Below are 23,775 nucleotides of genomic sequence, written 5' to 3' on the forward strand. Positions count from 1 at the left end.
CGAGGGGCGTGGCCTGGCGGCAGGCGGCCCCCAACCAGATTGGTCCTTCGGCCCGTCAGTCCCGGGCGCCCGCCCCCAAATATAAACGCTGGTCTTGGTCCGGCCCTGGACGGTTTTGGAGCTGGCCTTGAAGTAGTGGCGGCTGCGCCCTGGACGTCCCGCTGACGGCGGTGAGAGGCAAGGGGCCCCGATTGAGGTGGGGGCTGGGTCCAGTGGGTCCTGGGGTGTCCTAAGGGAGGTAGGGACGGGGGGGGCCTTCCTGGGGACTCTGCTCGTCTCCGCGGCCTGGGGAGGGGTCTCCAGCCTGGGCTAAGCACTCTTCCTTCCCCAGAAAAATTCAACTTCTAGAACAGGCTTAGACTTTCAGACTTTCTTCTCTCAATATCTAGGACTCTGGGGGGTAGGGGGGGGGGAAGCGCACGAAAGAGCACCCTAGAAGTGGCAGCTTGGGGCGGGGGGCTAAGTCCCCCGTCCCAAACCACATCCTCCTGCATTGCAGACGCACTTTGGAGACAGGCCGCAGCCTATTCCGCGTAGGAATTCCCCCCCAACCCCCACCAGGGGAGCAATCCCTCTGCCTAGCAAAGCCCCTTCCTCTCCAAATGGTTTTGGCGCCTGGGGACTTGGCCCCTCCCTTGCCCTCCTTCTGGCGCTCCAGCTGTCCCTGGGAGGGGGTGGGGCCAATCCCGCCCCCTTCTCCTGGGTGGGTGTGGCCAGTGGATTGCACAAAGTGGCGGTGGGAAGGCCTACTGTAAAACCAGAGCCGAGGCTTGGGTTCCTTCTCGGGAGAACTCTGGAAGTTGGATCTTAGCATATCCTGGCTGCAGTTGGACGGCTGCGTGACTCCCGTTTCAGCCAGTTCTTGCTCTCACAGCTGAGGCCCGCTGCAGGCAGGTTGCTGACCCCCAGGGACTTTTATGGGGGAGGGGGGTGTGATATCTGCAATGGCTGTCCTTGGTTAAACCGGTTCCAGAGGGATTGGATGGACAAAACGGATGGGAGGGAGGACCTGTGTGCTGTCCAGGTGAACTCAGACTCTGGGGAAGGTGAGGGAAAGAACAGGAGTCAGGTGATGGTCACCAGGGGTGGATGTGCCTCCTCGCCCCACTTCTCAGGTGGGGGACCTTTGTACCAAGCAGAAGCTCAATCCTGGCTGGTTTCACAAGTTTCTGTGTGGCAGACAGAGTGGTGTGAAATGGATCCATTTACTGAGCACCTACTATGTGCCAGGTCCCAAGCTAAGGCCACACGTGCAGTCTCTCCTCCAATCCGCAGGGACTCTGTGCTAGGACTCTTCCTAGATGTGGGAAGTGAGGCTCCAAGAAGGGGTGTTGCCTTCCTAAGCTCCCACAGCTAGTAAGTTGCAGAGCTGGGATTAGAAACCCAGTTTGGACACCAGAACTGGTGCTCTCAAAACATCGGTTTGCTGGGTTCCACTCGTGTGTGTGCATGTGCATACTAAGTCACTTCAGTCACGTCCAACTCTTTGTGACCCCATGGACTGTAGCCTGCCAGGCTCCTCTGTCCATGGGATTCTCCAGGCAGGAATACTGGAGTGGGTTGCCATTTCCTTCTCCAGGGGATCTTCCCAACCCAGGGTTCGAACTTATGTCTCCTGCCTTGGCAGGCAGGGTCTTTACCACTTCCCAGGTTCTAGGAAGCCTGGGTTCCATTTAGGTAATGGCAAACACAATGTCCGGAAGAAAATGCTCAGACTCGAGGTCAGGGGTTCACCAGAGGCTTTCTCCTAGAATGACCTTGGGGGTCATTCACTGGGGGGGACTTCTCTGGTGGTCCAGTTGTTGAGACTCTGAGCTTCCACTGCAGGGGGCACAGGTTTGATCCCTGGTCAGGGAACATGCAGTGTGGTATGACCAAAAAAAAAAAAAAGAAACACTTGGGGAACCAGCCTTAAGGAAGGTTTAGCCCCATTTTACAGATAAGAGGACTGAGGTTATCAGGTTATGAGGTTATCAGTACGAGGTCATCAGCTCCTTGCCCACTTGCCCAGCATAGATGGGGCCAGGACTCCTGAAATCTAATCTGACAATGCTCTAGTTTTTTCACCTGGCCAGGAAAATGGAGCACACCTGTGGCTGCTATCTTGCCTGCAAATGTGTGCATTAGATTCACCCAGGGAACCTCTCTTTTGATTTTACCACATCCCTGAGACTGATTTGTTGGACCTACACTGGGGCCAGGCATGGTCTCTCTAGCTTTTTTTTTAAACGTTAACTTTTTTTTGAACAGGTAATGTTCTCTACTTGGCTCACAAGTCAGAGGGTTGCCCCAGCTACACGATCTTTCTTCCTGAGTCTCTTTAAAAAGTTATAAGCAAAAACTTTAGCCCCACTCATGCCCTTTGGTCTCTTAACAATATCTTGTTGTGTTAGTTGCTCAGTAGTGTCCAACTCTTTTGCGACCCCAAGGACTGTAGCCCGCCAGGCTCCTCTGTCCATGGATTCTCCAGGCAAGAATACTAGAGTGGGTAGCCATTCCCTTTTCCAGGCATCTTCCCAGACATGGGCTGTGTCAATTATGTGTAAGTTTTACAGTCTTCAGCCACTGCCCTGGGCTACCACTGTTATCTATCTTTATTGCCCTTCTTCTCAGCAGCCCACAGGTACACAGATCTCTGTCCACGTGGCAGTACCAGTGTGGGACTGTCCCCGCAGTGAGGTTTCTGGGTCAAAGGGAAGATGTCTTGAAATCCAGTAGTAACTGACAACTTGCCAACTCCAGGGGTTTTGCACCATAATATTGATACAGGTGGGGCTTCCCAGGTGACTCGGCAGTAAAGAATCTACATGCCAATGCAGGAGACTTGATCCCTGGGTGGGGAAGGTCCCTTGGAGGAGGAAATGGCAACCCACTCCAGTATTCTTGCCTGGGAAATCCCACGGACAGAGGAGCCTGGTGGGCTACAGTCCACAGGGTCACAAAGAGTCAGACACAACTGAATGACTAAGCGACAACAACTGATACAGGTGAGCCCTTGGAGGGCTGTGCGCAGACCTTGCTCTTTAAGTTGTGGCCCCAAGACCATCTGCTTTGAGCAACAGCTGGGAGCTTGTTGGAAATGCAGACTTCTGACCTGATGAATCAGCACCATTTTGAACAGGCTCACAAGTGCGTGTAATTGATCTAGAGGCAGAATTCTAGGAAACTGGGGGGTGGTGGAGCCCTGAGGGCAGGTATGAACCGGGCCTTCCCCATGGAGGGAAGCGAGAGGCAGGCTGTACCCTGACTAGTCCTTCTGTCCACAGTGCGTGCTTCTGAGAAATGTCTGCTGACGAGCCTGAAGCCCCTGCCAACACCCAGGTGACGGCGGAGGAACCGGTGCAGCAGGTGAGGAAGGCCTGGGATTTGTGGGAGGAGCCTTCCCACACGGGGAGCTTTGGCAGGAGGCTGCTGGCAGCACCGGGGGGTCGAGAGACACCTTTCCAAGTGTGTCGAGTACTAGGCGCTAGCAGGTACCCCATTAACAGGCGAAGGTGGGAGAACTTGGGGTTCCAAGGGCTCTTGGGAGGACAGGGGTTCTCCTGTTTGAAGCTGCCTGGCTCCCCCAGGCAGATCTTTCCTGTCTCTACAGGTTCTCTTAGAGTCCTCCTTCTAAGAAAGTCAGTTTCTATTTCCACTTCTTCTTCCCAGTTTAAATAAAATTCCCCCTGCTACATTTTTTTTTTTTTGGCCGTGCCAGGACTCTTGGGATTTAGTTCCCCAACCAGGGAACTCAACAGTGAACCAGCCCTCAGCAGTAAATGCTAGGCATCTTAAACACTGAACTGCCAGGGAGTTCCCCAAAGCCCCTTTTCATAAACACCTTTTTAAAAATACCTAAATGATATTTTAAAAATAAGGTATCATTCACATACCATAATTGGAGAAGGAAATGGCAGCCCAATCCAGTGTTCTTGCCTGGAGAATTCCATGGAGAGAGGAGCCTGATGGGCTACAGTCCGTGGGGTCTCAAAAGAGTCTGACACGACTAAGCAACTTGTACATGCACATACACATACCATAAAATTCACCCTTATGAGGACTTCCCTGGCAGTCCAGTGGTTAAGACTCTGCATGCCCACTGCAGGGGGCATAGGTTCAATCCCTGGTGGGGGAACTAAGATCCCATATGCCCCGTAACGAAGCCAAAAAAAAAAAAGATGATGAAGCATTTTTAAAAAGTTTACCCTCATGAAGAGTAGTACTCAGTGATTTTTAGTAAATTACCCATATGCAGCCATCACCACCACACTGGACATTTTTCATCTCCCCCCAGAAGAGACCCTATACCCACTAGCAGTCACTCCTCATTTCTCTTTCTCCTGGGAACCCCTTATCTAGGTTCTGTCTCTACTGATTTGCCTGTTTTGGACATTTCGTATAAATGGAGACATACACTACGATACCCTTTTGTATCTAGTTTCTGTCACTGAGCATTATCTTTTTGAAGTCCCTCTATGTTGTACTGATAGCATCTGTTGGTGCTCTGTTCCCTTACTTTTTTTTAAATTAATTTTTATTGGAGTATTTTGACTTCCCTGGTGGCTCTGTGTAAAGAACCCTCCTGCCAGTGCAGGATGCAAGAGACGAGGGTTCGATTCCCTGGGTTGGGAAGATCCCCTGGAGAAGGAAATGGCAACCCACTCCAGTGTTCTTACCTGGAGAATCCTATGGACAGAGGAGCCTGGTGGGCTACAGCCCATGGGATCACAAAAGAATCAGACATGACTTAATGACTAAACAACAACAGCAACAGTTGACTTTTATTTATTAATGCAATTAATAATTAATACATTATTAATACAATGTTGTCCATTTCTACTATATAGTAAGGTGAGTCAGTTATACGTATATCTACTGTTTTTTAGATTCTATTTTCATAGGTCATTACAGAATACTGAGTAGAATTCTCTGTGCTATATAGTAGGTCCTTATTAGTTTTCTCATTCCTTTTTAAAAATTATGGTAAAATACACATAACCTAAAAATATACCATTTTAACTGTTTTGAAGTGTGCAGGTCAGTGGTATTAAGTACATTCACAGTGTACAACCATCATTACTGTCTTATTCCAGAACTCTCTCCTCACCCCACATCGAAACCCCACACCCACTAATAGTCAGGCCCGTTCCCCTCTCCCCCAGCCTCTGACAACCGCTAACCTGCTTCCTGCCAATGGCTTTACCCACTGGACATCTTGTATAAGTAAAATAAGTAGAATCATGTTTATAAAAGTAGAACCTTCTGGGACTTCCCTGGTGGTCTCAGGACTCTGTGCTTCCACTAGAGAGGGTGAGGGTTCCATCCCTGGTCACGGAGTTGAGATCTCACAAGCCACAGCCAAAAAAAAATATAAAATCTTCTGCGTGGAATCATACAGTATTTGTCCTGTGTCTTGCTTATTTCACCGAATATAATGTCCTCAAGGTTCACCCGTGTTGTATCAGAATTTCCTTTTTAAGGCTGAATCCTATTCCACTGTGTGCATGGACCACAGGACACTTGGCTTGCTTCCACATTTTAGCTATTGTGAATAAAGCTTCTTTGACTGCGGGCATACAGATATCTCTTTGAGATTCTGTTTTCAATGGCTTTTGTCTATATACCCAGAAGTGGGACTGCTGGATCGTGTGGTAATTCCATTTTTAGTTTTTTGAGGATCACCATGGTGTTGTCCATCGTGGTGGCATCATTTTGCTTTCCCACTAATAGCACACAAGGGCTGCAGCTCCTCCACATTCCCACCATCCCTTATTAATATCTGTTCATTTGATAGTAGCCATCACAGTGAGTGTGGGGTATGAGGTGGTATCTCATTGTAGTTTTGACTTGAATTTTCCTAACAAGTTGTGACGTGGAGAGTCTTTCCTTGTACCTGTTAGCCCTTCAAAGGCTGTATTTGTGTGTGTGTGTGTCTGTGTGTCTGTATGCGGGCTTTTCTCTAGCTGTGGCGAGCGGGGGCTGCTGCTCATTGCAGTGTGCGGGCTTCTCATCGCGCTGGCGTCTTGTGGAGCTCCGGCTCTAGGACGCAGGGCTGGACAGTTTCGGCTCCCGGGCTCTAGCGCACAGGCTTAGCTGCTCCGTGGCTTGTGGGATCTTCCCGGACCAGGGATGGAACCTGTACCTCTTGCATTGGTAGGTGAATTCTTTACCACTGAGCCGCCAGGGAAGTCCTTGGAGGCTATGAATTTTTAAAAACATGCTTTATACCACATTTTCTTTATCCATTCACCCATTCATGGACATTTGGATTTTTTTCCATTTCTTGGCCATTGCGAATAGTGCTGGTGAAAACATTCATGTACAAGCCTTATGTGGACATGTGTTTTCCTGTCTCTAGGGTAGAATCATAGGAGCAGCATTGCTGGGTTTTGTGGTAAATTTGTGATTAATTTCTGAAGAGACCTGAGCACACGCTGAAGGAGGACTGCCTGAGTCCAAGGTCCAGCTTTGCCATTGGCTAATTCTGTGACCTTGGATGACTTGACTTAGCTGCTTCTTGCCCTAGTTTACCCATCTGTAAAATTGGAATAATACTCCCAACCTCCTGGGACTGGCGATTGCACAAATTCTACAGGTAGAACCTATGAGACTTAAGTCTTCTGTATGCGTCTTCACATGGGTCACCTTTGCAACTCCTTTAGGACAGAAATGATTTCTCATTTTATGCGTCAGGAAACTGAGGCTCACAAGGCCTGTCTGACTACTCAGTTCTGCTCTTGTAGGTTAAGAATGGCTATATTCAATACATAAGTGAATGGGTATAGCCATGTGCCAAAAAAACTTTATTTACGAAAACCAGGTAGATTGGAATATCATACCATAAAAGAATGAGGTACTGACATGCAGTGCCATGGGGATGAAACTTGAAGATGTGTTCAGTGAGGGAAACCAGGCACAGAAGGACAGATACCGTCTAATCCCATTCACAAGAGGTCCTCAAAGGAGTCAAATCCATAGAGACAAGTAGATGGTGGGGCCAGGGGCTAAGAGAGGGGAGTCAGTGTTTAAAGGGGACAGAGTTTCAGTTTAAGAAGTTGAGAATCTGGAGACAGATGCTGGCAACGGTTGCACAACAATGTAAGTATACTTAATGCCACTGAGCTGTGCATGTAATTATTTAAATGGTAAATTTTATGTGTATTTTACCACAATTTTTTAAAAAAGGAGTGAAGCACTGACACACGCTACTGCATGGATGAACCTTGAAAATGTCACTGAGTCAGAGGCCAGACACAGAAGGCCACGTGTGATTCCATTTTTTTGTGAAGCGTCCTGAACAGGCAGAAATCCACAGAGACAGAAAGTGGATTCATGGTTACCAGGGGCCGGTAGGCAAGGGTGTGACAGTCAATGACAACAAGTTTCTTTTGAGAGCGATCAATAAGTTCTGAAATTAGGCAGTGAGAGTTACACAACGTTGTGAACACACTAAAACCCTCTGAATCGTGCATTTCAAACTAGTGGAATTCTATGACGTATGAGCTAGATTTCAATAATGCCGTTAGGAAAACAAAAAACCAGGCAAGAGAAAAAGCAGGTGGTGGGCTGGCCCTGGGGGTGGGATGGGGGGCACAGTTTACTGACGTCAGTTTTAGACCTGAGCTCCAGGACAGTAGGGTTCTCTTGTCTTGTCACTGCCTGGCTCACCGTGGGTGTCAAGGTCATGTTCAAACAAGTGGGCTGCGGGGCCAAGATAGAGGAAGCGCCTGGCGGAACCGGGCAGTTCCTGGCTTGTGCAACCGAGTGAGTGCAGAGAGGGGGAGGCGAGCCATGTCCCTGGCCTGAGCCTCCCTGCCCGTAGCCCAGCGTGGTGGACCGCGTGGCCGGCATGCCCCTCATCAGCTCCACCTGCAACATGGTGTCCGCCGCCTACACGTCCACCAAGGAGAGCCACCCCCACGTCAAGACTGTCTGCGACGCGGCCGAGAAGGGGGTGAAGACCCTCACGGCGGCTGCGGTCAGTGGGGCCCAGCCCATCCTGTCCAAGCTGGAACCCCAGCGTGAGTGAAGCCTGGAAGCCCATGGACTGTCCACTCCGGCCTATCTCCGGGTGGGGGAGGCGGGGCGGTGTCTGTGGACTCTCCCAGAGCCCCTGAGGAACATGCATGCGCAGTAACCATCAGCTGTCTATCGCCCCCACCCCCGCAGTCACCTCGGCCAGTGAATACGCCCACAGGGGGCTGGACAAACTGGAAGAGAATCTGCCCATCCTGCAGCAGCCGCCGGAGAAGGTGACTAACCCCCTCCATGAGGGGCGGGGTGGAGAGGATGCTCCACTAAGACTGGCGCCCTACCAGGGTAGGGGGTCTGTGGTCTCAGCTTAACTGTAAAAGACAAATGTGACCACATTTATTCTCCCACCCCCTCCCCATTGGGCAGCTGGAGGAACATTCTGAACGCTAGCCAGGTATGCCCAAAACCCCCTCGGGCCTCCCACCTTGCCCGGAGCAAAAGCCAGAGTGTTCCTGGTGGTCCCACCTGGTCTGGCTCCACTGCCCCCTGACCCTCTATGCCCACCTCACTTGCTCCATTCTGTCCGGGCTGGCCTCCGTCCTCCAGTTCAGTCACATCAGTCTCACATGTATGGGACAGGGTGATGGATACAGAGCCCTTGCCTTCATGGAGCTTTCATCTTGGGGAGGCAAGGGAAAGCAGAGACAGTGAACACACCCATCTCAGAGCTGCCTCAGGACCTTTGCACATGCCGTTCCTTCTCTGTAGACCAGGCTGCCAAGTCTCTGAACTTTCTCTGCACAGGTTCTTTCTCTGCACCATTCAATATGGAAACCAACAACCATATGTGGGTGTTGGGCCCTTAGAAGGTGGCCAGTATGACTGAGGAGCTCAGTTACTAATTTTAATTATTTTAAATTTTATTTTTTATTTAATTTACTTTTTTGGATTTTTTGATGTGGACCATCTTTAAAGTTTTTATTGAATTTGTTAGTCTTGCTTCTGTTTTATGTTTTGGTTTTTTGGCCCCAAGGCATGTAGACAGACTGGATTAGGATCCACTATAATGGCCTCATTTTACCTTAATTACTGCTTTAAAGTTCTCATCACTAAATACAGTCACATTCTGAAGTCCTGGGGGCTTCAGTACCCTTCAGCCCATAACACCATGGGAAGAAGAAGTGGAGGCCCAGAAAGGTCAAGTGACCTGCCTGAGGACCCACAGCTTGGATATATCAAGCCAAGGACTCTAACTGGGCCATCCAGCCCCAGAGCATGTGATCTTAACTGCTCTCACCGTTCAGGATCAGCCGGGAGCTGGAGCTCCTCCCTTCAGCCCACCTAGAGGTTGGGGTGCAGGGGTGGGGGCACCTAGGTACAAAGGGAGAATGGAGATGCTGATGCTGGCCCTTCTTGTAGGTCCTGGCAGACACCAAGGAGCTGGTGTCGTCCAAGGTGTCAGGGGCCCGACAGGCTGTGTCCAGCACAGTGTCCAGTGCCAAGGACACTGTGGCCTCCCGAGTCACCGAGGCAGTGGACGTCACCCGGGGTGCCGTGCAGAGCGGCGTAGACTTGACCAAGTCCGTGGTGACCAGCGGCGTCCACTCAGTCGTGGGCTCCCGTGTGGGCCAGATGGTGCTGAGTGGGGTGGACACAGTGCTGGGCAAGTCGGAGGAGTGGGTGGACAACCACCTGCCCATGACGGACGCCGAGCTCGGTGAGTGCAGGCCTTGCCTCTGGAACCCCTCCCCAGACCATCTGATGTGGGTCCCTCTTAGCCAGCTGGAGTCTGCCCCTCACAGCCTGTCCTCTGGTCCCTGCCGCCTCTCCCCATCTGTCTTAACCCACCTCTATCAGCTTGGTTCCTCTGCCCTGGTGCATGGTATCTGTCCTCCCTGAAGCAGCCTCCAGAGGGCGCCGGCGAACACTCAAGTCAGGCCCCTCCTCTGCTGGCCGCCCTCCAGGGCTCCCATCTCCCTGTGGGTAACAGCCCCGATCCTCCTGGAAGCTCCCTTGTACTTACCCACCTGCCCTCATTCATTCTGCTCCAGGCTCACTGGCCTCCTTGCCCATCCTTCCCATGTGTTCCCACACCGGGACCTTTGCACTGGCCTTTTCTTCTACCAGGAACCCTTACACGACATCTAGATGGCTCGTTCCCTTCCACCTCCAGCTTTGTGCTCACATGCCACACACCCCACACATCCCCCATAAAAAATCACACCATTCCTTGCCCATGTTGTGTCCTGAAACCTCCCTTGACTTGGCTCTGATTTCTGTCTAGTCATCAATTCCACAAAGCAGAAGCTGTGTCCCCTGTATGGTGCCCAGCAGGTGCTCAAGTCCCCGAATGAAATCACTGAAACTCTTCTCTATCATTCTACCCATACCCAGGCATCTATTTGTTCAAACCTTGAGCACCAGTCATATGCCAAACCTGCTTCCAGGTTCTAGGGATATGTCAGTGAACAAAGTTCTGCCCTCATAGAACCTAAAGTCTCAAGGGTACAGAAATTAGATTAAAGGAGATGTTTCTGAGGAGGTGACCTTGCCCTGAGGTATATGAAGCTGTGCTGATGTCCGAGCAGAGAGACGAGGGGACAGGGTGGTGCCTGATGTTTGTGGGAGGAGCAGGGAGGAGGCACGTGTGGCTGGAGCACAGTGAGCCTCGGAGAGAGAGGGAAAAGGGCAGGGAGTGCACGGGAGCAGATTGTGGAGGGCCTTGTGAGCCATGGGAGGACTTGGGCTTTTACCCCTAGGGAGATGGGAACCCTGGACCACTGTGAACAGAGGGGGCGGGGCCTGACTCAGTGTTCACAGGCGCCCTCTGGTGGCTGCTATGGGAAAGACACTGTGGGGGTGGGAAGCAGAGGAGACCCTGATGGTCTAGGTGAGCTGTGGTGGGGCTAGACCAGATGGTGGCAGGAATAAACCAGGGGTGAAAGAACTGAGACAAAGCGGCCAGTCCTACTCATGGCTTGTGGAGTTGGCCTTGGCCCTGCGCTCGAGGCACGGCCATCCTTTGCACACCGTGCCGGGAACTTCCAGCAGTACCAGTGTTGCACACACCAGTGCCCATGGCAACAAGGGTCCCCGAGGGCCACGTGTACCCAGACACCATGCTCCATCCAGGGGGAGCAGGGCCAAGGATCTCAGGCCCTGCAGCTCCTGGGTTGAGGGTCGCATGTCACTTGGTGTTTGAGTTTTCAAAACTACCCTGCATCTCTTGAAGGAAGGGATCCACCTGATGTCTTCCATCTTGCACCCTAAGTTCAGTGCCTGCTGGCTCCTCTTAGTGCTCAGACGGAGTAAAATGCAGCTGTGAGTCTTGGTCAGCAGAAGGCAGGGGAAGACGCAGAGTTTGCAGGGAGGCAGGTTGTGAGCCAGGCCTGGGAGCCACTTCAGAGAACAGATCTATCTGACCAGCTTTGACTTTCTGTGCTTTCTTTTGTGTCCATCTGCTAAGGATGAACAGCTTCCCTGGTGGCTCAGTGGTAAAGAATTTGCCTGCCAGTGCAGGAGATGTGGGTTGGATCTGTGGGTGGGGAAGATCCCTTGGAGGAAGGAATGGCAACCCGCTCTACTAATTTGGCCTGGGAAATCCCATGGACAAAGGAACCTGGCGGGCTACAGTCCAGGGGATCACAAGGAGTTGAACACGACTTAGTGAATAAACAACAACAACTAAGGACGAAATCACTGTGCAGAGCGGTGCTTAAGGTGCTGGGGAGTCTGTGAGTTAAGGTGCCATGTTATAGCTGGGATGCTACTCATGGGCTCCTGCCAGAATAGCCCTGCTCCCCCCGTCTCCTGGGTCTCCCCTTTGCCAAGGGCACCTGCCCCCTCCAGGGGCCCTGCCATCTTACTCCCACATGCCTGGACTCTGCCAGACAGCTCACTTCAGTTCAGTTGCTCAGTCGTGTCTGACCCTCTATGACCCCATGGCATGCTGCACGCCAGGCTTCCCTGTCCGTCACCAACTCCCAGAGCTTGCTTAAACTCATGTCCATCAAGTTGGTGATGCCATCCAACCATCTCATCCTCTGTCATGCCCTTCGCCTGCCCTCAATCTTTTGCCACATCAGGTCTTTTCCAATGAATCATTTCTCATTGGTCTTTTCCAGTGAGTCAGTTGCCAGACAACCTTGGCCTAAATAACAAAGCTGCTTTCACTTCCGAGGGCAGAGCCCCAGGGTTCCGAGAGAGCCATGGAGAAGTTCTGACCAGTAGCCTGGGTTCAGAATGTTGTTGGTTTGGATTTAGTCTTTGCAGACTTGTCTTTGGTCAGGAGAATGGGGCAGGTTTGTTTTTCCCAAGCTGCCAACTTTTGTTTTTGTTGCTTTTATTTTTTTTTTTGTTTGTTTTTGTTGCTTTTAAATGTCCCGTGTGTTTAGTATTTTTGTTCAGTTATTTGTTTGTTTTATACATTGTATAATCCTTTTTTTGAAGTTTAAAAAAATTTTATTGAAATATAGTTGATTTACAGTGTTGTGGTAGTTTCAATTATACAGCAAAGTGATTCCATTTTACATACATATATGAATATATTCTTTTTTAGATTATTTTCCATTACAGGAAAAGAATATATTATAGGATATTGAGTATAGATCCCTTTGCTATAGAGTAGGTCCTTGTTAGTTATCTTTCTCATTTAGTTTTTACTTTTATTTATTTTTTAAAAAATTATTTATTTATTTTATTTGGCTGCTCTGAATCTTAGTTGCAGAATGCAGAACAAATATTTGATTTTTGTCATGGGAGGCAGGATCTTTAGTTGCAGCAGGTGAACTCTCAATTGTGGCATGTGGGATCTAGTTCCCTGACCAGAGATTGAACCTGGGCTCCCTGCATTGGGAGCTTGGAGTCTTAACCACTGGACCACCAGGGGGGTTCCTTTTTTTTTTTTTTTTTAATATAGCTTTTTTTCAGGGGACCACATTTTCTTGACAGGCCAGGTGGTAAATAATTTGGGCTTTTTTGGGCCATACAGCCTCTGTTCCAACTATGCAACTCTGCTATTGTAGCACAGAAGCGTGGTCAGTAGGTAAATGAATGGGTATGACTGCATGTCAATAAAATTTTGTTCACAAAAGTAGGTGGCATTCGGCCCAGGGGCTGTATTTGCAGACCCTGCTATAGGGCATTTCAAATCCAGATAAGGTTACTTACAAAACTCAAACTTTAAGACTTAAAGTCTACAGGGAGCAGAATAAGATAGGATCAAACTATCAAGATAGATGGATTTCCATCCTGTTGCCTTGTAACTTTATGGGTATTTTCTGGACTAGACAGTCCTAACTTTTCCTTAACTACTGTGAAGATGCTTCTCTTGTGGCTCAGACTTCTTCTCCCGTCAAGTATTATGGTTAAGAGCATGGGGCCTGGCGTCAAATCTTGACTTGTGGAGCCCCAGCTGTGTGAGCTTCGGCAAGTCAGTTAATCTCTCTGAGCCCCAGTTTCCCCATCTGTAAAAATGGGATGACAGTACTTCCCTATTAGAGCTCTTAAGATTTAACAAGAATACATGCGAGGGACTTGCCTGGTGGTCCAGTAGTTAATAATCCGGGCTCCCAATGTAGGGAGCACAGGTTTGATTCCTGGTTGGGGAACTAAGATTCCCGAATGCCACACAGCATGGCCAGAAAAAAAAAAAAGACAAAACAGAATGCATGCAGAGCACCTAGAACATTGCAAAAGATTGACCACTATTAATATATGCTAGGACCTATACAGGCAGGATTGGCCAACTTTTTTTGTAAAGGATCAGATAATGAATATATTTTAAAAAATATTTATTTATTTATTTGGTTGTACGGGGTCTTAGTTGCAGCACACGAGATCTTTAGTTGAGGGATGCAAACTCTTGGTTCCAACATGTGGGATCTAGTTCCCTGACCAGGGATCAAATCCAGGCCCCCTGCATTGGGCACAGAATCTTAGCCACTTAACCAGGAATTCCCAAACAATATTTTAATCTCTGCAGGCTAAGAGGCCACATACTCTGCCACTATAGTTTGAAAGCAGCTGTAGACAGCGTATAACGAACATGCACAATTGTATTCACAGGTTGGATCATATAAAACTGGAGGCAGGGCAGATACGGTCCAAGGGTCGTAGTGTTCAGACCCTCACATTAGTCTAACGCCTCTTAATCCCAGGATATTTGGCCCCCATCCTACCCATTTCACAGATGAGGAAAAAGCCAAGCAAGGGAGGGAGATCCTTTTATGCTTGCGGACCAGGGCATAAACTCTGCCTTCACCATTCTTCTCCTGCCTCCCCATCGCAGCCCGCCTCGCCACGTCCCTTGAGGGCTTCGACATCGCCTCGGTGGCCCAGCAGCGCCGGGAGCAGAGCTACTTCGTGCGTCTGGGCTCCCTGTCGGAGAGGCTGCGCCAGCGGGCCTACGAACACTCTCTGGGCAAGCTGCAGAACACCAGGCAGAGGGCACAGGAGGCCCTGCACCAGCTGACACAGACGCTTACCCTGGTGAGGTCCCGTGGGGAGGGCCGTGGCAAGCAGCATATGCACCAGTGAGCCCACCCCACGCCTGGTGGCTTGTTCCTCCCCATTCTGCATATCTGCTTGGGCCGACTCATGCAGTTGCAGTCCTGGTTGAGTTTGCTGGGGCTGCTGTAACCAAGTACCCAAAACTGGGCAGCTTAAACAACACACATTTATTGCCTCACAGTTCTAGGGGCTGAGAGTTCAAGATCAAGATGTCAGTAGGGTTGGTTCTTTCTGAGGCTTCTTTCCTTGGAGTGTAGATGCTGTCTTCTCTCTGTGTCCTCACCTGGTCATTCCTCCATGCGACTGTGTCCTAACATCCCCCTTTAAAAAAAAATTCATTCATTCGTTTATTTTCTTTTTGGCCATGCTGTGCGTCATGCAGAATCTTAGTTCCCTCCCTCACCAGGAATTGAACCTGTGCCCGCTGCAGTGGAACCTCAGAGTCTTTTTTTTTCAGTCTTAATTAATAGACCACCAGGGAAGTCCACCTAATAGCCCCTTTTTATTTGAGGACACCAGTCGTATAAAAACATTGTTGTTCAGTCGCTAAGTCATGTCTGACTCTTTGTAACCCCATGGACTATAGCACACCAGGCTTCCCTGTCCTTCACTATCTCCCAGAGTTTGCTCAGATTCATGTCCATTGAGTCAATGATGCCATGCATCATCATCCATCATCCATCATGCCATCTCATCCTCTGTGACCTCAACCTTTCCCAGTGTTAAGGTCTTTTCCATTGAGTCGACTCTTCACATCAGGTGGCCAAAGTATCGGAGCTTCAGCATCAGCATCAGTCCTTCCAATGAATATTCAGGGTTGATTTCTTTTAAGATTGACTGGTTTGATCTCCTTGCAGTCCAAGGGACTCTCAGGAGTCTTCTGCAACACATTTCAAAGGCATCAGTTCTTCAGCACTCAGCCTTTTTTATGGTTCATCTCTCACATCTATACATGACCGCTGGAAAAACTATAGCTTTGACTATATAGACCTTTGTTGGCAAAGTGATGTCTCTGCTTTTTAATATGCTGTTTAGGTTTGTTATAGCTTTTCTTCCAAGGAGCAAGCATCTTTTAGGTCCACCCTAATGACCTCATTTTAGCTTAATCACTTCTTTGAAGACCTGTCTTCAAATGCAGTCACATCCTAAGGTCCTAGGGTTCAGGGCTCCAACCCCCTGGGCTTCCTGTGGATTCCTGCCTCTCCCCAGCGTTCCTGTGGATCCCCAGGGGCTCTGCCAGCTTCATTCAATCCCTGAGGCAGCCACCGTCTGTCTCCCTCTGCCCCAGATGGAAACCGTCAAGCAGGGCGTCGATCAGAAGCTGGTGGAAGGTCAGGAGAAACTACACCAGATGTGGCTTGGCTGGAACCAGAAGCGGCTGCAGGGCCCAGAAGAGGACGCAGCCAAGCCAGAGGTACCCACCTGGGGTGGCACTGGGTGCTTGGGGCCCTGGCTCCCCTCTCCACACGCTTTCCCCAGCTCCTCCTCCCATTAACTGCCTTCAGGACCTGATGACCACTCCTCCAGGATGCCTGCCTGGATTTCTACTCTTGGGTGCACGTATTGCTTCTGAACCACAGGGCACTTGATTGGGATGGGCCTCTACCTGCTGAATTCTAAGCCATGCTCCATTTTCTTGAGCCCTGACTCCTCAGGCGTCCCAGGTGACTCAGTGATAAAAGAATCTGCCTGCCAATGCAGGAGGTGCAGGAGACACTGGTTCAATCCCTGGGTCGGGAAGATCCCCAGGAGGAGGAAATGGCAATCCACTCCAGTATTGTTGCCTGGAAAATCCCACGAACAGAGAAGCTTGGCCGACTACAGTCCATAGGGTCACAGAGTCAGACACGACTGAGTGACTGATTCCTCTCCCCCATCAAAGTGTCCCATCACATCCTTCATATTTACCCGCCAGGCTCCTCATGACTGCTGCTCACTGGCACGCTCTGGCCCTCTAGTCCATTTTAGCACTGGTCTCTTGAACGAGCCCTGACTTTTGCCACCTGTGCCATCACTCATCCAAGCTTTCTCTGAATTGCTGCCTTAAACAATTCTCATGCCTCATTCTGAACCATAGCCTGTCTGTGTTAGAGACTCTTTTAATATCCTAGCACTGTTGGTTCTCAGCCTAACCTTGCTGGGCCTCAGTCTCCCCATCTGTGAATGGGGTGCAGGACCATCTGCAGGGTCATTAAGGTGAAATGAACATACGTGTTTACAGCAGTATTTGAGTCACAACAGCCCCAAAGTGGAACAGCCCAGATGTCCATCAGCAGATGATGTATCACAAAATGTGGTCCTTCCACACACGGAAGCATCACTCAGCTGTGAAAAGGCGGGAAGCCCGACACTCACTAACACATGGATGGACCCTGAGAACACGATGCTCAGTGAGAGAAGCAGACACAGAAGAACATACAGGGTGTGATTCCACTGATGGGAAACGTCCAGAACAGGCTGATCTGTTGACACAGACAGTGGATGAGTGGTTGTTGGGAGCTGGGAGAGGGGTAAGTGGGGAGGGAGTTTCTTTTTCTTTCCGTGTTTTTTTTTTTTTTTTTGATCAAGCCAAGAGGCTTATGAGATCTTAGTTCCCTGACCAGGGATCAAACCTGTGCCCCTGGCAGTGAGAGCTCAGAGTCCTAACCACTGGACCGCCAAGGAATTCCCTCTTTTTTTTGAGTTTCTTTTGGGGTGATGGAATGTTCTGAAATTAGATAGAAGGGCTGGTTACACTACCTGGTGAATGTACTATATAAAAAAAAATCACTGAATTGTTCACTTAAAAGCATGAGTTTCCTGGTATGTGAGTTATTTTACATACACACACACACACACATTGACACATAAGGCACATAGTGTTAAAAAAAAATTATATTTCTAAAGATATTGTATCTCTGTAAAACTTTGCACATTCAGACCCTAACCACTTAAAACCATCTCCCCCAATCCCCCAACTGCTGAAGAAAAGATAGATATTGATCCTGGCAGCACCTCCTGGCCAGGTTCAAAGCCAGAGTTCTCAGCTGACCAGGCTCAGGACAGTCTAGGGTCCCTGCCTGCTTTGATTTCCTCCCCAGACTCAGAAATTTTCAAGGACTCTTATCTCAACCATAGTCTCCCCCACTGCTTACAACTTCTGCCTCAAAAGTTCTTCCAGACCTTCTCATTTAAAAAACAAACAAACAAACACTTTTTAAAAAACAAATTTGTTAAGGTGTAAAATTCAGGATCTTGTACTTTAAAAAAGTTTGAGGGAATTCCCTGGTGGTCCAGTGTGTTAAGGACTCAGGACTTACACTGCCATGGCCCCAGTTCAATCCCTGGCTCGAGAAAGTAAGATCCCACATGCTGTGTGGTGAGACCAAAATTAAATAAATAAAGAAGTTTTGAGAGAGAATTCACATCGTGTACAACTGACCCATTTAAAGTGTACAATTTAGTGGGTTTTAGTATATTCATGGGTTGTGTGACTATCAACTGTGTTAATAATTCAGAGCATTCCCATCACCCCAAGAGGAGACCGTCTCCCCAGTATAATAACACCCCGCTTCTGTCTTCCTCCATGCCCTGGAACCCGCGAATGTACTTTCTGTGGATATTTCATATCAATGGAATCATACACCATGTGGTGTATGGCTGCTCTCACTGAGCATCGTGTCCTTAAGGTCCATCCACGTGGCAGCAAGTGTCAGGGCTTCACCCGTTTATTTGGCGGGAGAACGTCACGGTGTGTGAATGAATCACATTTTGTGCCCCTGTTTGCCAGCAGATGGGCATTTGCGTTGTTTCCGCTTTTGGCGGCTGTGAATAACACCCCTTTGAGCGTTTGTGTACCAATCTTGGCACAGACGTGCACTTTCTTTTCTCTTGGGCGGAAGTCTAGGGGGTGGAATTGCTGAGTCAAGTGCTTATTTAGGCTTACACTTTACTATTTTGAGGAACTGTCAGACCATCTCCCAAAGTGACTGCTGCGCTCCAATATATGAGGGTTCCAATTTCTTCCCATCCTCGCCAGCACCTGTTTGATCTTTTACTTTTTTTTCAAATTTATTGGGCTGTTCTGGGCCTTAGTTGTGGCACTCAGGATCTTGAGTTTTAACATTCAGGGTCTAGTTCCCTGATCAGGAATGGAACACGGACCCCATGCATTGGGAGCATGGAGTCTTAACCACTGAACCACCAGGGAAATCCCATATATGTCTTCTTTTAAAACAAATTTTTTTTTTTTTTTTTTTTTGCTGTGCTGGGTGTGTGTTGTTGCACGAACTATCCCTAGTTGCAGCAAGTGGGAGCTACTCTTTGTTTTGGTGCACAGGCTTCTTTCTGCAGTGGCTTATTTTGTTGCAGAGCACAGGCTCTGGGGTGCATGGGCTTAGTTGCCCCAAGGTATGTGGGAACCTTCCCAGACCAGGGATCGAACTGGTGTCCCCTGCTTTGACTGGCAGGTTCTTAACCACTGGACCACAAGGGAAGCCCCCATATCTGTCTTTTTTTTTTTTTTTTTTTCATATCTGTCTTTTTTAACCCAAATCATCCTAGTGTGGGTGAGTTGTGTCTCATTGTGGGTTTGAACCACACTTCCCTGTTGTCTAATGAGGTTGAACATCTCTTCACGTGCTTATTGGTCTGCGTATCTTCTTTGAAAATATCTCTGTGCCTGTTTTTCAATTTGACCGGCGATTATCTGGCACGGTTTGAAACTCAGAGCGCCGGTATTCTGAGCCTCCGTGCCCTGGGGAAAGGGTTTCCCCAAGGTGGGTGGAATATCCCCATTTCCTCTTTCCTGGTCTTTGGGTCCTGTTGTTGTTCAGTCGTGTCAAAAATCGTGTCTGACTCTTTGCCACCCTGTGGACTGTAGCCTTCCAGGCTCCTCTGTCCATGGGATTTTCTCAGGCAAGAATACTGGAGTGGGTTGCCATTTCCTTCTCCAGGGGATCTTCCCAACCCAGGAATCGAACCCACATCTCCTGCATTGGCAGGCAGATTCTTTACCACTGAGCCACCTGGGAAGCCCCTTGAGTCCTGTTACCCCCCAAAGCAAGGGGTCTTGACGTCACGCCCCACCCTGCCCCTTCTCAGCAGGTCGAGTCCCAGACACTCGCCATGTTCCGTGACATCACCCAGCAGCTCCAGACCACCTGTGCCTCGCTGGGCTCCAGCCTCCAGGGTCTGCCTGCCCACATCAAGGACCAGGCGCTCCAGGCTCGCCAGCAGGTCGAGGACCTCCAAGCCACCTTCTCTGGCATCCACTCCTTCCAGGATCTGTCCAGCAGCGTCCTGACACGGAGCCGCGAGCAGGTGGCCAGGGCCCGAGAGGCCCTGGACCACTTGGTGGAGTATGTGGCCCAGAACACACCCATCACGTGGCTGGTGGGCCCCTTCGCCCCCGGAATCGTCGAGAAGGCCCCAGAAAAGAAGAAATAGGAGAGGCTGGAGGAGGGCTCAGAGGGCTCTGGCCTTCTCTGAGGGGCCGGCGAGTGACCGGGGACCCCTCAAATCTGACCCGTCCCTCATCCTCTCCAAGCTTGGAGGAAGCGTGTCCTGAGTGTCACATCCATCATCAGGACAAGATTTCCAGGAAAAGAAATTTCTTTTTTTCTAGAAGTTTCCAATTTTTTTTTCTTCCTTAAAAACCAGGAATATAGTTCTTACATCCCACACCCTTTTTCTACATTGAGTCCCCTGGTTGTCAGCCTTAAGCGAGTGGACTTGGACCGCTGGGAGGTGGGCCTCTTGGGGTGAGGTGGGGGCAGGGCAGCTGACAGTCTGGAGCAGGAGGGGGCTCAGGCCTGCGCAGCGAGCCCTGGGTGCGGGAGGCTTCAGCATTGCCTTAATAAATTTTACCTGCAAAGTCCAGGCCTCATATATTGTGTGTGTATGTGTGTGGTTTTTTTTTAAATTTTTCAGCAGCTGAACAACTCGAGTCTCTGTATGGCCTTCTTGGGCTGTGGGGGTCTTTCATCTCCCCGCCACTGACCTGCCAGAGTCTTGCCCCCTTTGCCACATCCCAGGCAGCCAGCGGAAGGGAGAAGCCTACCTCTTTTCCTGTACTGGGCCTTCCCAGGTGTGTGGGGGAACCGTGTGACCCCCAAAAGATGCTGATGACCTGATTTCTCACATGGCAAAGGAGACTTTGCAAATGGGATTCAATTAACACATTACTGACCACACATATTAATATGTCTTTTTTCACCTGGACGTTACTGACTGGAGACGTATCAGTATGTTTTTAGAGAATGATACCATTATTATCAGGCTTCCCTGGTGGCTTCCCAGGTGGTAAAGAATCCACCTGTCAATGCAGGGGACATGGGTTTGATCCCTAGGTCTGGAAGATCCCCTGGAGAATGGAAGGGCAAGCCACTTCAGTGTTCTTGCCCGGAGAATCTCCTGGACAGAGGAGCCTGGCGGGCTACAGTCCCTGGGGCTGTAAAGAGTCAGATACGAGCAACTCACACACACACATATAATATATATACATATAGATTATATATATAAAAAAGACTCCAAACTTCTGACCTCTAGAACTATCAGATGATAACGTGTGTGGTTTCCAGCCACTGTGTTTGTGGCCATTTATTACAGCAGACTCAGGGAACTTGTCCTGGCTTTGAGGAATTCAAGGTTGCTAGTTTGGGGTTTCCAAAATTTCTGTCCATTTCTGGGACTGGCCGTGTTCCCACTGCTGTGCTAATGTTTGCTTACAGAGAAAACACAGCAACCAAATTCTCTACCCACTCTGGCCCAGGGCCATTCCGTACGCTTCACAGACAAACCTTTTTGGTCTTGTGCTTTATTTCATTTCATTTATTTTTTTAGGCTATGCCGTGTGGCATGTGGGATCTTAGTTCCCCTGCCAGGGCTCGAACTCAGGCACCCTGCATTGGGAGTGTGGCATCTTGACCACTGGACTGCCGAGGAAGTCTCTGGCATTGAGCTTTACACAATACCAGGTGGAGCACGTGGTAGGGAAGGGTCCGCCTACCGCCAACCATGTTGGTGATGGCAGGACTTTGTGCTCATTCTATTTATGACACGCTCCTAAGGGCTCGGCGTCCTGTGCTGGCCTGGCCATGCTGGACTCCAGCTTGGTGATGGGACATGGGCCCACTGGCCAGCTCCTTGGTCCCTGCTGTGTGGCCCTGGGTGGGGTCTTTTGCTTCTCTAACCCTCAGTTTCATTGATAACCGGCCCAGTGCAGTTCTGTGCGAAGATTCTGTGGAGTGGTGTACTTAAAGATCCTAAGGTCAGGACCTCCCTGGTGGTCCAGAGTTTCAGACCTTCATCTTGCAACACAGGGGGTGCAGGTTCGATCCCTGGTTGAGGAGCTAAGATCCCACGTGCCTTGTGGCCAAAAAAAGCCGAAACAGAAAACAGAAGCATTGTTGTAACAAATTCAATAAAGACTTACTTGATTCACATCAGGGGCTTCCCTGGTGGCTCAGTGGTAAAGAGTCTGCCTGCCAACGCAGGAGCCATGGGTTCGATCCCTGATCCAGGAAGATCCCATGTGCCGGGGAGCAACGAAGTCCACGTGCCACAACTACTAAGCCTGTGCTCTGGAGCCCTCAAGCTGCAACTACTGAAGCCCAGACACCCTAGAGCCCATGCTCTGCACCAGGAGAAGCTGCTGCAATGAGGAGCTCATGCACCGCAACTACAGGTAGCGCCTGCTCACCACAAAGAGAGAAAAGCCTGAGCAGCAAAGGAGACCCAGTGCAGCCAAAAATAAATAAAATTACATTAATAAAACAATATTTCATTGTGTATTTGAAAGTTGCTGAGAGTAGAACTTAAAGTTCTCATCACAAGAAAAGAAAAATGTTTATGTGAGGTGATAGATGTTACCTAGACATATTGTGGTCTTTTCACAATATATTGTTAATATGTGTGTGTTAGCCACTCAAGTCTTGTCCAACTCTTTGTGACCCCATGAACTGCAGCCCGCCAGGCTCCTCTGTCCATGGAATTCTCCAGGCAAGAATACTGAAGTGGGTAGCCATTTCTTTCTCCAGGGGATCTTCCCGACCCTGGGATCAAACCTGGGTCTCTGGCACTGCAGGCAGATTCTCTACCCTCTGAACCACCAGGGAAGCCCAGTATATACATACATCAAATCGTTATGTTGTATGCCTAAGCTTAATGCTGTGTTGTATGTCAATTATTTTTCAAAAATAAAATAAAAAATAAAAGATTAAACATTTTGGGGTAGTAGTAAGAAAAAGGACACATAAAAATAAATTCAAAATTAGATGCCATGGAAAATTTGCCTGTCAACTCTTAGAAATGAATACTTGCTGTGTGTCAGGCAGTGTGGTAAAATGATTTAGAGTAAAAGTCTGCAAACCATCCTGAGGGCCAATACTATCCAAAGAATTTGTCTGTTGGCATGACTCACAAGTTAAGAATCTGTACATTTTTAAAGCAAAATTACACAACAGTGACCTCCTGTATCCTGCAAAGCTGAAAAGACTTACTATCTAACCCTTTACAGGAATAGCTTGCCAACCTGCTTGAGACCACCTTACTGGCCTTCTTCCTGTTCCATCTTACTGCTTAGACTTAACTGTTTCTCCCAGTACGTAAAGATGGGAATAAGGATGAATTATTGATATTCACAAGGACATGGTTGAAACTCACAGGCATGATGCTGAGGGAAAGAAGGCGGATGCAAATGTACCCACACACTGGTTCTCTTTTGACGAAGTTTCAAAATCAAAACTAAAGCTATGATGAGAGAAACCGGGCGGGTGGTTGTCCTGTGGGTAGGGACAAAGAAGGGGACCTCGAAGACTTGTAGCGGTTGGAATCATCTCTAATATATCTCGGTAAGGAAGTTGGTTACAGGGAGTGTGTGAAATACGAAGGGCTTCCCTGGTGGCTCAGACAGTAAAGAATCTGGCTGCAAATGTAGAAGAACCCAGATTTTACCTCTGGGTCGGAAAGAGTGTGTACATGCCCCCAAACCCACTGAGCTGTCCCTTTAAGCTTTATAGACTTCAGTGCTTATGAATTACACGTCAATACAAATTAAGAAAGAGAAAGTGGCATGGTGGTGGAGATGTGGGAAGTAAGCCCTTCGGTTCACTTCCCGGGGGAGCGCAAACAGGGCTACTCTTTTGGACAAAAAAAATCTCTGGCAGTGTTTAGTAAGAGTGAGAATGTTTCTTCTCCATGTCTGAAAAGATCCAGAAGTTCCTGTTCTTTGCAGTTACCCTAGAAACTCTTAGAAACCCTTTCAATGAAGTCACCTAGTCCTTTTTTTTTTTTTTTTTACCCCAGTTCAGTTCAGTTCAGTCACTCAGT

General features: G+C 49.1%; 1 protein-coding gene across 5 annotated transcripts; it reads left to right on the forward strand.

Annotated features, from left to right (window-relative positions):
* The first annotated feature begins 75 nt into the window (after positions 1-75).
* On the forward strand, positions 76-20,334 carry PLIN3 (perilipin 3). Of its 5 annotated transcripts, none has more exons than XM_043911889.1 (8): positions 76-170; positions 3,267-3,348; positions 7,805-8,003; positions 8,152-8,234; positions 9,376-9,673; positions 14,246-14,445; positions 15,755-15,880; positions 19,549-20,334. In XM_043911889.1, the coding sequence occupies exons 2-8, from the start codon at positions 3,283-3,285 to the stop codon at positions 19,891-19,893; spliced, it is 1,317 nt and encodes a 438-aa protein (XP_043767824.1). In that variant the 5' UTR covers positions 76-170; positions 3,267-3,282; the 3' UTR covers positions 19,894-20,334. The 5 variants fall into 5 exon arrangements, with proteins under 5 accessions (XP_043767824.1, XP_043767829.1, XP_043767825.1 ...); XM_043911894.1 differs by having other exon boundaries at positions 19,552-20,334; XM_043911890.1 differs by having other exon boundaries at positions 121-196.
* The last annotated feature ends 3,441 nt before the right edge of the window (positions 20,335-23,775 follow it).

The sequence above is a fragment of the Cervus elaphus genome, chromosome 9 (assembly GCF_910594005.1).
Source record: "Cervus elaphus chromosome 9, mCerEla1.1, whole genome shotgun sequence".
Classification (NCBI taxonomy): domain Eukaryota; kingdom Metazoa; phylum Chordata; class Mammalia; order Artiodactyla; family Cervidae; genus Cervus; species Cervus elaphus.